At 53.2% G+C, this 14979-nt stretch overlaps 1 protein-coding gene across 3 annotated transcripts in view; it reads left to right on the top strand.

Moving 5' to 3' along the window:
* Psd2 (pleckstrin and Sec7 domain containing 2) overlaps positions 1–14979 on the top strand; it is a 106840-nt gene that overhangs the window by 60302 nt on the left and 31559 nt on the right. For all 3 annotated transcript variants that reach the window (XM_075968930.1, XM_075968929.1, XM_075968931.1), the window contains exons 2-4: positions 8809–9224; positions 10107–10541; positions 10913–11107. In XM_075968930.1, the coding sequence (XP_075825045.1) occupies positions 8857–9224; positions 10107–10541; positions 10913–11107 (998 nt within the window). In that variant the 5' untranslated portion in view covers positions 8809–8856. The remainder of the gene's footprint in view (positions 1–8808; positions 9225–10106; positions 10542–10912; positions 11108–14979) is intronic.

The raw sequence follows: 14979 nt of genomic DNA, 5'->3' as shown, positions 1-14979 counted from the left end.
CCTCCTGAGTGCTAGGATTAAAGGTATGTGCCGCTACAGTTCAGCGCTCAGCTTGCCTTTTCTTTTTCTTTTTTTTGAGACAGGGTTTCTCTGTGTTGCTTTGGAGCCTGTCCTGGAAGCTCTTGTAGACCAGGCTAGCCTCGAATGCACAGAGATCCACCTTCCTCTGCCTCCCGAGTGCTGGGATTAAAGGCATGAGCAGCTTGCTTTCTTATAGAACACAGGACCACCAGCCCACAGATGGCACCACTTACCATGGTCTGAGTCCTTCCCTATTAATCACTAATTAGGAAGATACCCTACAGCTGGATTTTATGGAGGCATTTTCTCAGCTGAGGCTGAGGCTTCCTCTTCAGATAACTCTAGCTTGTGTCAGGTTGACATAAAACTACCCAGCACACTTGGGTTCTCCTTGCCCACATTCCTTTCAGCCAAAGCCATTGAAAAAACAGAAACAGAAGGCCCAGCTTCCTCAGTTGCCTGGACCAAGTACACCCATCCTCCTGTTTCTGCACCTCTGCCCTGCCTTCCTCCTGCCACTGTGGGCCAGAGCCACGTGTCCCTCTCCTGCCCAAGGCTACCCTTGGCCCGTGTACCAGACCTTATCACCTCTTGCCTGCTTGAAGACACTGTTTGTCAAGTGTCCCTTCTGCAGCGTAGTTCCCTTCTCTGTAAGGGTCATTTCATCAGGAGGTGCCCTGCTATTTCTTCTGGAAAGATTGTTCTTTTGTTGTCTCCAGCCAGGGCCATTGCATCACTCCTCCCTCTAGCAAAGGCTGCCTGGACTCTGCATCCTCTCCTCACGCTCTCCCAGACTCTACTCAGTTGTGAGGTCCCCACTGCCTTCCCTTACTGCTTTTCTCAAGGTCACCAGTGGCCTCCACCTTGGTACAACTGAGCCAGCCTCCCAACCTTGCCTGCAACACCCCACATCCTGTCTCCTTCCTTGAGCTGCTTTCTTGGCTTCTAGGTCACTCGTTCTCCCGTTTGCTTCCTGTTTCGTGTGTTGCTGCTGGCTCCCTTCTTCTCCCTAGAAATGAGAGCACTCCAGAGGAGCACTCCAGGGGAGCACTCCAGGACTCAATCCTTGCACAGCTGCCTGGCCAGGACTTTACGTTGATTTCACCTACTGTTGCAGTTTTGAGTGCCTGCCACCCGTGCCTTGCTGGCCCCACATCCACCTGTGTGTTCATGCCCCCAGCCTCACTTCCCCTGTAAACTTCAGGGGCTTGTCTACACTTCAGCTTTCATGCCAACAGGATGCCTGTACCTCAGCTCCTCCAACATGAGACTGCCGTCTTCCTTCCAGGCCTGTCCCACTCATCCCTCCCCTTCAGGGGTGCCACCTCCATCCTTTTGGATGCTCAGGGTCTTGACTCCGCTGCATTTCTCCTGTTGAGGCTTTGCCAAGTCAAGGTGTCCTGTCTATGGGCCAGAGGTGAGAGAAGAGGCAGCTGTGGACTGCCTAGCACAGCCCCGCCACCTTCTTTCTGCGGCATTGGCATTGTGCTCTTTCCTTTCCTAGGTCACAACCTTTGTTAGATCCAAGCTGAAACAGGACCAGGACAGGTCAGGGAAGTGGGAGGAGGACGGGGAGGAGAGGATTGGTGGGGGAGGATTAAGAGACATTAGGCAGTTAGGGTCTTTGGTAGGTGGGGAAACCCACATGGAAGAAGGTTGGAAAGAGAGGGGTTTCCCTGGGAGCCACTAAAGAGCATGAGCACCTGAAATGGGCCGGAAGTGGAGGGGCAACTCTGGGTTCACCTTCGTGGTATTGAAGGAGGCTGAGATCGCTGACAGGCACTGCGCCCCTGCAATAGGCAGTCTTCCTCTATGTGCCCTGTAGCACAGAGCCATCTGATGCAGCACACAGTGGATCAGATGCCCCAGGTACCTTCTGAAGCTGAAGCAAGGCAGAGCAGTGGGCAGGTGGCAACAGGCTCTGTGTGTGTCTGGAGAGTGAAGGTCTTACCCCGCAGGGAGGTCAGCTGGGGGCGGGTGGAGTTCCCTGCCCTACCTGACTTGGGGTTTGAGACTGTGGATTTCATTAATGTTAAGATTTCTCTAAAGAGTCACACTGATGTATGCAAATTTTAAGCAAATAAGGGTGCTAGTTGTCTGGGGGCGGTCGGGAGAGAGAAAACTAGGGAATGTCAAGAATGACCTTTGTGGAGAGGCCCTGAAAGTCCCAGTGGGCACACACAGATGCAAATGTGCACTCATCCCTGGGGCCTCTTCCTGCTCACAGGAGACCACGGAGAGGCCCCCTGGACCTCCACAGCCCACAGGAGGTTGGCCTCCTAGCGGACAGAATGGGTGGGGCTTGTTAACAGCTCAAAGCCTCCCTACCTGAAGGGGACAGTCACTGGAAACCCAGATTTTTGGCTCTTCCTTCTCCCCTTGTGTGGTTCATGGGCCTTGAGATGGAGGTAGCTATGAGCTGGCTTTGGGTGGTGGTGCTGGTATGGCTAAGTCTTAGGAGTTTGCCTAAGGGTGGGGGTCCCTTCTCTGCCCACCCCACTGGTTCCACAGGGGTCATTCTTTGTCCCCTCTCTGATGCTGAGCCTCTGAAGCTCTTGCCTTGGTACCTGCTCTGACAGTTGCCAAGGACAATGCTCTCTGAGGCTGAATGGCCTGTGCTCTTCCGAGTCCTCCACCCAGGGCATGGGCAGCCAGCTGGTTCCCCTGCAGACCTGAGAAGCTTCTGGAAGGAAGTAGATGAGGCCCTTCCCTGGATGCAGCCCCCACCCCACTTCCTTCACCACCTTGTGAAATAGGAGTGGCTAGTTTGTCTCGTTTTGTGGATGGCCTGGAGGCTTAGGAAGGTGAGTGGCTTATGCGGAGCAGAGGTGGTCCCAAGGGTGCTTCTGGGTGGTCATGTTCCCCGTATAATTCTGGGTTCCTCCTGCCCTGGGGAGTAGGATGGTGAAGTACTTAGGTGACCCAACTTGGGAAGGCTCCTGTATCTCTTGGATGACAGGGTGAGTCGATCTTCTGACCTTGGGACTGGCAGAGCAGAGACAGAGAAGGAGATGTGTGGTCTAGGGATACCCCCCAGAAACCCCCCTCACACTGGCCTACTGTCCATGCTGTCAGGGGCTTGATAGATTCCCGTGGAGCCCTGGAAGTGCTGGGATGTGGGCCAGTTTGAGCCCCAGGCTGGCGAGGGGCAGAGCTGACCAGGGTCTGTTCTCAGCATTTGCTCTATGCCAGCCAGCATTTTACACTGATTGTCACGCTTGGTGTCCTTGTATGTACATGTATGTGTTGTGTTTCTGTAAGAACCCAGCCGTGTGCTAATAATTCTGTAAGCTGGAGACTCTATCAGTACAGTAGGATTTGTGGGGAGGAGGGCATTGGGGCCGATGGGAGGGCTCAGGGTGGGTCCCAGGGGGTAGAGAGTAGGTCTATAAATTAGAACATTCCCTTTCTTTGCCAGGGAACTCTGGTGGAGTCTATGGGCAGGGGTCTGAGGTGGAAGGTTCTTGGGGTCTGGACAAGTTGGAGTTGAAGCTTGCCTGGACCCAGCACTTCCAGAACTCCACAAGAATCCACCATGCCCCTGACAGTATGGGCAGTAGGCACCTGTGAGGGGGAACTCTGGGTGGGCTGTGTGTGGGCTTCAGGGGTCTGTGACCCTCCCCAAACACACTGTTGTATAAGTACCACAGCTGATGGACGGTGCCCATGGAGCATCCACCACATCCCAGACAGACGCTGAGTACTTTGCACAGGTGAGATTCCATCTGGGGCGGGCTTCCAACCCCATCAGATGCTGAGCAAGGTCCTCAGCTTGGGAGTGTTCGGAATCCGATGGAGAGGGAAGCCAGCGGTTCCTCTACCAGAGCTCCCCGGCACACTGGAGGCAAATCCAGAGAGCTTCTCATCCTTGGGACAGCTGTGGCCTCAACACCTCTACAAAACGTCCTCAGACCTTTCTGCATTCCTGGCCTGGGCTCAACACCCCAGAGACTTAGATTCTGCCTGTCCTGGGTAGTTCTCAGCCTCCTGGCACCTGTCATGGCTCTGCTTTATGCCCCATTTCCACCAGGTGGCCTATTCTTCCTCCACCAAGCCATCTGCTGTCACTGTGCGCAGCTATGGTTAGCAAAGGTGCCTCTCCTCCCCATTATCACCCCATCCTTAGTTCTGGGTTGTCCCTTTCCTGTCTCCAGACTCCACAGGTGGAAGGATTTCTACCCTGGGTGTCCAGTAATGTACGTCTAGCTGTCCTTGACTTTGTCCTTAGGTTTGAAGGCTTCTCATTCTACCTTGACATCCAGAGGAACTGTCTCCTTCCCTCTATGTGTGGGTCTGAGTATGTATGCACACGTGTACGAACTCACAAATGCCTGCTATGCACAGCTAAGCATACAGCGGTTTCACAGAGCAAGCCAGCCTGGAACCTGCCTGCCGGAAACACCTCTACACTGTCCTGGTGCTTCCCACAGCCTCTGGCTTGTGCCCCAGCATGGGGAGGACTATAGAATTGCCTAACCCTGTAGCAGCCTTGCTCCGAGCGTGTTCCTCAGTGTTGCTAGGCTCTGCCAAAAGGGAGAGGATAATAATCCAAATTACTCAGCCAAAAATATTTATAAAGCACCGTATGTGCTGGGCATGGCCCGGGCTCTGGACTACTGAGCCCATGACAGGTCCCTGCCCTGAGTAGACTCACAGCCTAGTGTCAGGGAGGTGGCCAGGAAATAAACATACAGGGGCTTTGGGGAAGTTGCAGAGATGGCTCTCAGTCAAGTGATTGATGAGCAAGACTGAGGACCCTAGCTTGGATCTCCAGCATTGATATAAAAAGCTGGGTGTATCCTGGCGGTCATGATACACATCTTTAATCCCAGCACTTGGGAGGCAGAGGCAGGTGGATCTCTGAGTTTGAGGCCAGCCTGGTCTACAGAGAGAGTTCCAGGACAGTCAGGACTATGCAGAGAAACCCTGTCTTGACAAACCCAAACTAAAACCAAACAGCACTACCACCAAACCTAATCCTCCCCCAAAAGCTAGGTGTAGTGGTGTGTTCCAGTAGTCCCTGCTGGGGAGGCTGAGACAGGAAGATCCCTGGGGCTCACTGGTCAGCTAGTCTAGGTTCAGTGAGAGACTCTGCCTCAAAATAAGATGGAGAACAATTGAAGACACTCATGCTGACCTCTGGCTTCCACATACACATGCGTACACACATATGCACACACACACATGTGAACCTGCATATATATGTGCATGCACACGCGCACACACACACCCCCCACACACACCAGAAACTTAATTAATCAGAAAAGAGGAGTTTCTATTTTCCTTGACACTCCAAAGCTCAGTGAAGTGTGACTGGGTAGTCAGACAGGGCAGGTAGGTGGAGGAGCTTTGGAGTGATCCTTGAATGGCAGGAAAGATAGTCACCGAATGATCCAGGGGAGCGACATTCTAGGCCAAGGGTACAGCTGGTGCAAAGGCCCTGAGGTGGGAATGAGCTTGGGGAGCAGAAAGAGGCCAGTGTGGCTGGGGAGGAGGCAGCAGAGTGAGCTCAGGCAGGGTCTTTTTAGGCCACGCCTGGAGACCGGGTTTTCATTTAAGGGAGATAGGATTTGCTGGAGGGTTAGGAAGGAGGGAGGCATGCGGTGTTATTTATTTTTGCAGCATCCTCCAGCTGCCATCAGGGAAATGGGGAAGGGGACAGAGTTATCTGAGGAGCAGTTGACATCCGGAAAGTGTGTGGCTCTCCAGTCACTCCTGGCCCAGCCGGCTTCTACTATCATGATGGTCTCCATCTTCACTGGTGCTGAAAGGCCACTGAGCCCAAGGTCATCACAAGGACTGTGGGTAGTGAAAGACTCCTGGAAAGGGGCTTGGATCAGGCTGAGGGCAGGCCACAGCGGGTCTTGAGTGCTGCCAGCTTGTCATTTGCAGGCGTCTCCCTGAGACAGATGCTCAGTGGCCCAGCTCCTCCTCTCTGCTCATGCCAGCAGGGCTGGAGGCAGGAGGAGCCACTGCTTTGGGCTGACTCTCTTGGCTGAGGTTCTGGGTCCTTGATTTCATGGGAGGGTTCAGCCTGCACACCTCATCTTTCTATCTGCAGAGGGAGCCTGCCCCCGATCTCAAGCCTCTCCTGTGCTGGAGAGCTGAGCTCAGCTGCTGCTAGCCCTGGGGACTTTGCTGTTCTGTGACTAGCCCCCACTTAGCACGCATGACCTTAGTGTGACCTCTCCGCTCTGGCTTCCCACAGGCGAGAGTGAGTCCCTGGTCACATCATGGTTCAGAATGAGGACCTGGAACATTGTTTCACACCTTTTGCCTTGAAACATCCCCTCTGTGTATCCCTCCCAAGACTCAACTACTCTGGGCTCTCCTGGCCCCCAGCCCAGGCAAGCATTCTGGGCCCCTTGCCTAGAGTAGAGCTCAATGCCGCCCCTTGTCTGTTCAGCCCTGGAACTGAGGGCACGGGCCAGTGCCCAGTGCTGGCAGAAACTCCATCCTACTCGAAGCTTCAAGGGGACATGGCAAGGCAGTAGGTCTGGGATAACTTGAAGCAGTTGCTAGTAAGGTTACCCAAGAAGTCCTTGATTTGTCCATACTCCTAGCTTTGGTCTTCTGTGGCTTGAACATCAGGTGGAGCCACTTACACCCTCAAGTGGCTTCAGGAAGATCAGACAGAACCCTAGCCAGAGGGGCTCCCTGCCCTGCTGGGCTCCACCTCTGTGCCTGGGTGCAGGAGTTTGAGACATCTGGCAGAATAGGGGGCTCAATGCCCTGCTGCCCTGGGTTGGTGAGGTAGTGGGGGACTGGAACCCAGGCAGCAGGCAACTGCCTCACTCCCTCTCTTCCCTTCTAAGTTCCCCTTGGAGTCTCAGTTGAAGAGGTGACCTCCTGCCCTCCTCTGGGTGAGCCACTGGAGGGAACCAGTAGAAATAGCAACAGCGGCAGCAGGGATGTAGGACAGACTAGAACTCCCTTACTCAGCACTGAGCCCTGAGGGTCCCTGGTGTCCCAGCATCGGGGCCAGATAGCTTAGAGCTTGGTTTGAAGGTGTTTTAAATCTGTGGGCTTTGTGTGCGTGTGTGTGTGTATGTGTGTTTATGTGTGTATATGTGTGCGTGTTTGTGTGTATGCTTGTGTGTGTATGTGTGTGTGTTTGTATATATGTGTGTATTTGTGTGTGTATGTTTGTACATGTGTATGGGTGTGTAAATCTGAATTTAGAACTCTAGGTAGTCTATGTAGAGAGGCCCTGTATCAGAAAAACCAAAAAATATCCAAACTTTAGATAGTAACAATGGGCTGGGCGGAGGCCACAGATCCCTCTCTTTCCAGTCATATTCTACGCAGTGTTTGAAAACCCAGGGTTAATCTTAACTGGCTTATAGTAGCTGAGTTCCCCTCAAAGGCCCAATCCCCAGAGCTCGGAACTCATTTTCCTCTGTGGGCTCACATAAGTGCAAAGTCCTCCTGGAATTGACCTCTGTTTCCTGCAGGCCTGACCCAGTGACCTGAGGCAGGCCTGGCAGGCTGAGTCCCCAGGTGAGACGCAGGATCAGGCAGACACCAGGGTTCATGCTCTTATCTCCCCTCTGCAGCTCCTTCTGCTGCGGCCCAGAAAGCTGGCCCCTCCCACTCCCCTCCAGCTCCTCCCTCTCCTCCTCCAGCCACCCCCCCTCTCCTCCAGCCCCTACCTCTCCTCCTCCAGCCTCTCCCGAGCCCAGATGGACCTCTCCAGAAGAAAGCAGGCTCTTGAAGGTCATCAAGGCTCCCAAGTGGAGCAGGGAAGTAACTCAAACCAGAAACAGGAAAGGTCCCGACACCTCCTCCGCGGCTTTCCAGGGTGCTGGGGCGGGACTGGCTGGAGCTTCTGGGGGAGGTCACTTGGGAGGGTAGCCTAGACTACAGGGGGCAGAGGTAGAGGGGAGAGAATGGGCGAGTGAGGCCACAGCCCATTGCACATGGCTTCTGCCTTCCTAGCTAGGATGACATTGGGCTGGAAGCCTCTGGAGGGTGGGCAGAGCAGAGTGTGGCTCTTCCTGCTTTGCTTTCCCTAGGGTGCTTCTCGGAGGTCTTCCTTGAGTTCTTCCTTAAGACTTGACAAACTCCTGTGGGGGCCCTCACGAAGAAGGGAGCCCCGGACCCCTTCTTCCTTTCTTCTGCCGTTGCCAGATGTTCGCGCTTGGCCTCGGTGCAGCCCTGCACCCGCCCAGCACCCTGGACAGCGGCTCCCGGTGGGCCCCCCTGTGGCTGACGGCAGTCTCCAGGCTTTCCTCTGGCCTCCCTGGAATGCTCCCTGTCAGCATCCAGCTGCACTTCCGTACATTTCCTGGACTTCTCTCTTAGTACCCCCTTTAGAAGCAACTCCTGGGTCAATTTCCTCCACTAGTTATAAATGCAGGATACTCTGTCCCTGCAGCCGGGGCTGAGAACACGTGGAGAGGCACATGGCGGGCGAAGATCAGCCTGGGATTTGTCTCCTTTACTAGGAATATTACAGAGGGACCTTCAAGAGCTGTGGGACACTTGCCCAGTTCCTCACTGCCTGGGTCTTCCTCAAGGGACTTTGGTGGATTCTGAGGGACACAACAGAGACCCTAAGAAGTAATAGAGAAGGCAGGATTTAGGGTACAAAGTCCCAGCCACGGGCAGGAGGAGAGCTGGGGGTAATCCTAGCTCATTCCTCAACTGAAAGTTACTAAGGAGATCACTATGGCCATCCTCCCACCTCTGACAGGCTGCCCCAGCACTGGTTTAATAGGACTTTAGATTCTCTGACTTCTGCCCTGTCTGGCTAACTCTGTCTTTCTCTCTCCATCTTCTGTCAAGGTTTTTGGAGCCCCAGGGCTGGCTGGATCAGGTGGAAGCGTGACTGTCATGGATGAAGAAAAGCTCCCATGTGAACTGCGTGAGGAAGGAGGTGCTATTCAGGACCAGGGCCCGGAACCTGAAGGGGAACCTGGGGTCCAGAATGGAATGGAAGCCCAGGAAGGCCCAGGCAGCCACATCAGTCGTCCAGGCAGTGAGAAGACAGGCACCTTAGAGGGCGCCATGGAGCCCATGGGAGATGCAGATGTGGCCCTGCCTGGCCTTAGCCTCTCTTTCACCAATGGCCTGGCCTTGGGACAAGATGGGAACATTCTGGAAGATTCCATGGAATCCAGGCCCTGGAGGGCTAGTGAACCAGCAGAGGAGGAGGATCTCTCCAGGAGTCTCTGTCCAGAAGCTGAAGATTCTCAGCTGGGGTGAGTGGGTACCCTGAACGGCCCCCACATTTCTAACCTAGTGATATGACCTGGGGCTAGCCCCTTAGTCTCTCTGGGAGTCTGAGATTTCCTGGCCCCATTTTTAGCTTCTGAGTGTTTTGAGAAGTCAGAGCCCTGCAGGGGATTTCAGAGGCAAGCAGGCTTTCTGTCCCTCACCCCAGCACTTGGCCCCCACAAACCATAATGAGCGAGGGGCTGCACTCTGCCTCCCCAGCTGATAGTGGAGTTTTAAGTTCACTCAAATCGTCCAGATGTGAAAGGCAGGTTGTCCGGGCCTTTCTCCTACCTCAGGATGACCCCAGGGGTGCAGGTCTTGTTGCTCGTCCCTCCCAGGGAACTTTCCTGGCGCTTTGAATATGTTGTACCAGGAACCATGTGTCTATCCCAGCCAGTGCAGTGACAATCTGTTTCTTAGTAGAAGGTAGAGAAACTGGCCTTTGGGTACCACTGAACAAGGAGGCGGGGATGGGCAGGCAATGTCTAAAGGCCAGGAATTCTGGGAAGAACATACACAAGTCTTGTAGAGTGTAGCTGTAGGCCCGCCTGCCTGAATGGCAGGTGCACAGGGGTGTGTAAATATGTATAGGGGGACATATGTGTAGCTCCAACCTTTTCATTGGGTGTGTGAGTATGCATGGGGGGTACATGTGTGTGTGTGTGTGCGCGCACATGCACGAATGTATGTGTGTCTAGCTAGATATATTGGCATTTGCACAGGAAGTGTGTGAATATGCATGGGTTTTGCACACACGCAAGTGCGCATGTGTGTGTGGTCAGTTCCTAGAGATGGGGAGTGTGGTAGCTAGCCTTAGTATGGGGTACATCTAGGTAGGATGGTGACTCTGCTCTTGCCTTTTCTAGGCTGGACTGCTCCGGGGAGCCAGATGTGCGGGATGGCTTCAGCGCGACTTTTGAGAAGATTCTGGAGTCAGAGCTGTTGCGGGGTACCCAGTACAGCAGCCTGGACTCTTTGGATGTGCTCAGTCTCACTGATGAGAGCGACAGCTGTGTCAGCTTCGAGGCCCCCCTCACACCTCTCATCCAGCAACGGGCTCGAGACAGCCCTGAGCCTGGGACTGGGCTGGGCACTGAGGGAGATCTGGGGGCAGCTGGTGGTGGTGATGGGGAGCTGGGTAGCCCCCTGCGGCGGTCCATCTCTAGCAGCCGCTCAGAGAATGTCCTGAGCCACCTGTCTCTCGCATCGGTGCCCAATGGGTTCCATGAAGATGGACCTGGGGGCTCGGGAGGGGACGATGAGGATGACGAGGACACAGACAAGTTGCTGAACTCTGCCAGGTGAGGAGGGTTGGGTGCTGGGGAGCCACCGAGCAGATAGAGGAACTGAGACTCAGAGGCAGCAAAGCATTCTGGGCATGACAGTGTCTACAATCCACAAGCCCTCCCAAGGTCACCTTGTCTGTCCTCAGCGCGCAGACAGTCTGTCCAGTCTTGAGGGTGCGCTCTGCTCTTCCGTTCCAATAGCTCAGAGTAGGTCATATTGCTATGCTGAAGGCACAGCCACTTCTGACTTCACTTGAGCCACTCTGGAAGTCTGAAGCCTCTTTGCCTCCTCTGCTTGCTCCCCTCCCCTCCAGTGGATTTTCAGAGGCCTGGGATCCCTCTTAGCCACATACAGAGCCTCTGATCCTCCTCCTTTCCATTTGCAGCGACACCAGCCTCAAGGATGGCCTGTCAGACTCGGACTCAGAGCTGAGCAGCTCCGAGGGACTGGAGCCTGGTGGCACAGACCCACTGACCAATGGGTGCCAGGGGGTCAGCGAAGCCGCTCGCCGGCTAGCCCGCCGCCTCTACCACCTTGAGGGCTTCCAGCGCTGTGATGTGGCTCGGCAACTGGGCAAGAAGTGAGTGTGTCTCCCCAGCTCCTTTCCCAGACGAAGCAGACCCACTGTCTTCCCAGCCAGAAAAGGGTGCCGATGACTTCCTTCAGGGGTGGCTGGTGCAGGAGCTCCCCCCAGGCCTTCAAGTACCTCCTCCTGTCACTGTCCTCATTCTTGACCTCGCCCTAAATCTGTTTCCTTTCTGGGCTGCTGTCAGGGAGGGGGTGGTGAAGGGCGGCCCCTCAGGGCTGGGGCGGGATGGGGGATGTGGTTATGGTGTCGTGAAGGGTAGTAGAGAGGACAGAATAAGTTGACAGGACTGGAGCTCTACCCAGTGGGGTCAGGTGGAGGGACCTGGGGTAAATGCTTGGGAACTGGAGGTAAAAAATGATGCCTGTCTTCATTAAGCCAGCCTGTCTAATGGGGACCAGCTGAAGGGACTGGCCATCCAAAAGCACAGGGCATAACCGTCAGACTGGGTGCAAAGGACACTAGGTAGGTAGAAGTTCTGAGGAGGATTGGGGACCCGGTGTGTGTGATGTGGATGGCATATTCTGAGTATCTTTGAACACAGTATGGCCCTTGTCTTGGCCTTTCTATCCACAGGGACTCCATCACCCCAGCAAGGCTTGCGGGTGGGGGAGTTGGCCTGTGCCACTCACAAGGCTAAGGAAGATAATCTGACCTGGCTCAGGCTTAGATCAGGCCTAAAGTCTTAGGAGGCTTTCTTGCACCCTCTGAAGCTTCCCCGTGTCTTCGGCAGTGGGTTTGAGCCCTTCCTGAAATCACAGCTCATGTACTCCTCTGGCAGGCTTTGAGAGGATGGGTTCCTGCCGTGTTTCTATGGCGCTCTCTGCAGGCTCTTCCAGGAATTTCTGCTGTTCGCCCTTCCCATTCAAAAAGCGGTGTGTGTGTGTGTGTGTGTGTGTGAAATTTCCAACTTCTTATCTCCAACTCTGGGGTCTTTTACCCTAGGTAGCTTCTGCCCCCTTCGTTTCTTAGCCTCATCCAGGTGGGTTCTTGCCACTCTGTGCCCGTTTTAGAAACCTCCCTTTCTAAGCACCGAGGGCTTAGGGTATTGGAAGCGGGTGGCTGCTACCCATTCATCAGCAACATCAACACAACTGCTTGCTTGTTTCTATTTCAAGTTTTTTATTATGAATATTTTGAACATATACAAAGCAGATAAGCAACACATCAAACTTTTCCTATGCCCGCTATGTGACTTCAGAGTGTTCTGAAGTCTCTCTGTGTAGCCCAGGCTCGTCACCAAGTCCCTCTGCCTCAACCTCCCAGATGCTGGGATCATGGGTGTGTACCAGCACACCCAGCTCTCAGCTTTGATCTTCTGTTATTCTTTGCTTGTCTATCGCACAGCCCCCCCCCCCATTTGTTGGAAGTATATTCATACACTTATCATTCAACTCACAAGTACTTAGGCTGTATCTCTAGCTGATAAAATTTTTTTTTCTTTTTTGGATTTTCAAGACAGGGTTTCTCTGTAGCTTTTGGTTCCTGTCCTGGAACTAGCTCTTGTAGACCTGGCTGGCCTCCAACTCACAGAGATCCGCCTGCCTCTGCCTCCCCAGTGCTGGGATTACAGGTGTGCGCCACCACCGCCGGGCCTGATAAAAAAAATTTAAAGTATAATTCCATTATAACAGTTAACAAAATTCACAAAAATTCCTCATTATCTCCAACATTTGGTGTATTTATTTTCTCTTAGTGTTTCAAAAACATTGACTTGGTCAGGCGCGGTGGTGCAGGCTTGTTATCCCAGCTCCTGGGAGCCTGAGGCAGGAGGGTCACAAGCTTAAGGCTTGCCTGGGCTACACAGTGAGCTCAAGAACACTCTGGGAAACTTAGTGAGGCACTATCAGAAATATATAAGCTAAAAATAGGACTTGGCTGTAGCTCAGCATAGAGCACTTTGACTTATGTTCATGAGGCCCTGGGTTCAATCCTCCATACCACCACCAAAATATATGAATAGATAAAAATTGTGTGCTGGAGTATGACTCACAGGTTCCACTTGGTCCTCTTTTTCACAAGTGGCATTTTAATGCACAACCAGCCACTTTTCTCTTTTTCATTTCTTCTTCCTCTTCCTCATGTCTCCCCCGTCTGTCTGTCTCTGTCTGTGTGGTGCATGCATGTACATCTGTGTGTTTGCATGCATGTACATATGGAAGCCAGAGGTTGGTCTGGAGTGTCTTCCTCTACTGCTTTGACACACTCTGTTCTGAGCCAGGCTCTCACTGAATCTAGAGCTCATGGACTGGCTAGGCTGCCCGGCCAGCAAACTGCAGGGGTCCTCTTGTCTCCACATCCTCAGTGATGAGATTACACATCTACGCCACCACGCTGGTTTCTGGATCCAAACTCAGGTCCCCGGCTGTAGGCAGGGTGTCTGTGTCTTGGCAGCTGCTCCCAAATATCCAGAGACTTATTCATTATAAATTATAAATGCCCGGTAGGTGGCTTAAGCTTGTCTTCAGCCAGCACTTACAACTTAAATCAACCCATTTCTAGTAATCTGTGTGCTGCCCCAAGGCTCGTTTACCTCACCTGTGAAGTTCCCATGTTGCTTCTGAGTCTGACTCATGACTCCTCAGACTCCGCCCTTCTTCGTCCCAGCATTCTCTCTGCCCCAAAAGTTCCGCCTAACTGTGGGCCAATCAGCTAATTCACAATGAGAGCAGCACATATTTAAACTGTACAAAGATTGTTACACAGCACCCGGTTTGCAAGGCAAGCACATTAACGCTGAGGCCATCTTCCCAGGCCCCTCTCTTCCAAAGGGCCATGTACTGAAGGAACAGGGCCATTCATCCCAAAGAATTTCCCACATTTCGGATGTGGATAGAGTTATTTCACACATTCCTCTAGTTCCCATGATCCTGTCAATGGGAAGGAAAGCATCAGGCTTGATTAGAGCCATGTAGAAATCTCTTCAAATTCTCCAGGCTTCATGAAGAAGCATGGTCTTCCAAGGCCTCCAGGAGGGCACAGCCCCGCCCTCTGGTGTTGCTCGGTCCCCTTCACCAGCTCTCTCCTTGGTCTAGACCCTTAACGGGGCTGCTTTCAGAGCTCTGCCCTGGGCTTGCACATTAAAAGAAAATATTTTAAATTCATATGTATGGATGTGTGTGTTGTGCGATTGTAGGCTACATGTGTGCGGATGCACAAGGAAGCCAGAAGAGGGCGATAGAACCGCTGTGGCTGCATTGCAGGCAGTTGTGAGACACCTGCCGTGGGTGCTGGGAACCAGACTCACGGCCTCTGCAAGAGCAGTGAATACTCTTAACCACTGAGCTATGGCTTCAACCCAGACTGACCTCAAGCTCAAGATGACCTTGAACACCTGGTCCTCTTGACTTCTGGGGATTGAACCCAGGGCACTGTGCATGGTAGGCAGACACTCTGAGCTTCACCTCTAGTCCATCTGTACCTTTAAAAGTTTTACTCATTTATTTTGAGACATGGTCTCGGTATGTAGGCAGGTTGGTCTCAAGCTCCTGAGGTGACAGGTGAGCACTGCTACACAGAATCCCCTGCACTTCTTCTCCAAAGGGCTCAGATCTCACAATCCAAACTTTCTCTAGCAAGGTTACTCCCTCAGGGATTGAGCCAGCCCTGTCCTTGTCATGAGCTCTGACATCTCCACCTTCTCAGTCATTTCCTTTTCCTTTCTGGTGACCTCAGCATCCTAAATTTTCTCACCATGGCTACCTTTCTTTCTGGTCCCATTCTTCCTGTGTCTCCACTTCATAGGTACGGTGTTAGCTTCAAAGTCTGTAGCCATGGCCTGCTCTTTCCTGTGACCTGAGGTCTGGCCCCTGCCTCACCTCTTGTTGACCCTCCAGTGGCTTGATGTGACGTCATATCATCTCCTG

The sequence above is a fragment of the Microtus pennsylvanicus genome, chromosome 4, assembly GCF_037038515.1.
Source record: "Microtus pennsylvanicus isolate mMicPen1 chromosome 4, mMicPen1.hap1, whole genome shotgun sequence".
Taxonomy (NCBI): Eukaryota; Metazoa; Chordata; class Mammalia; order Rodentia; family Cricetidae; genus Microtus; species Microtus pennsylvanicus.
Note: the sequence above shows the minus strand (reverse complement) of the source record. Positions and strands in the feature narration are given on the sequence as shown.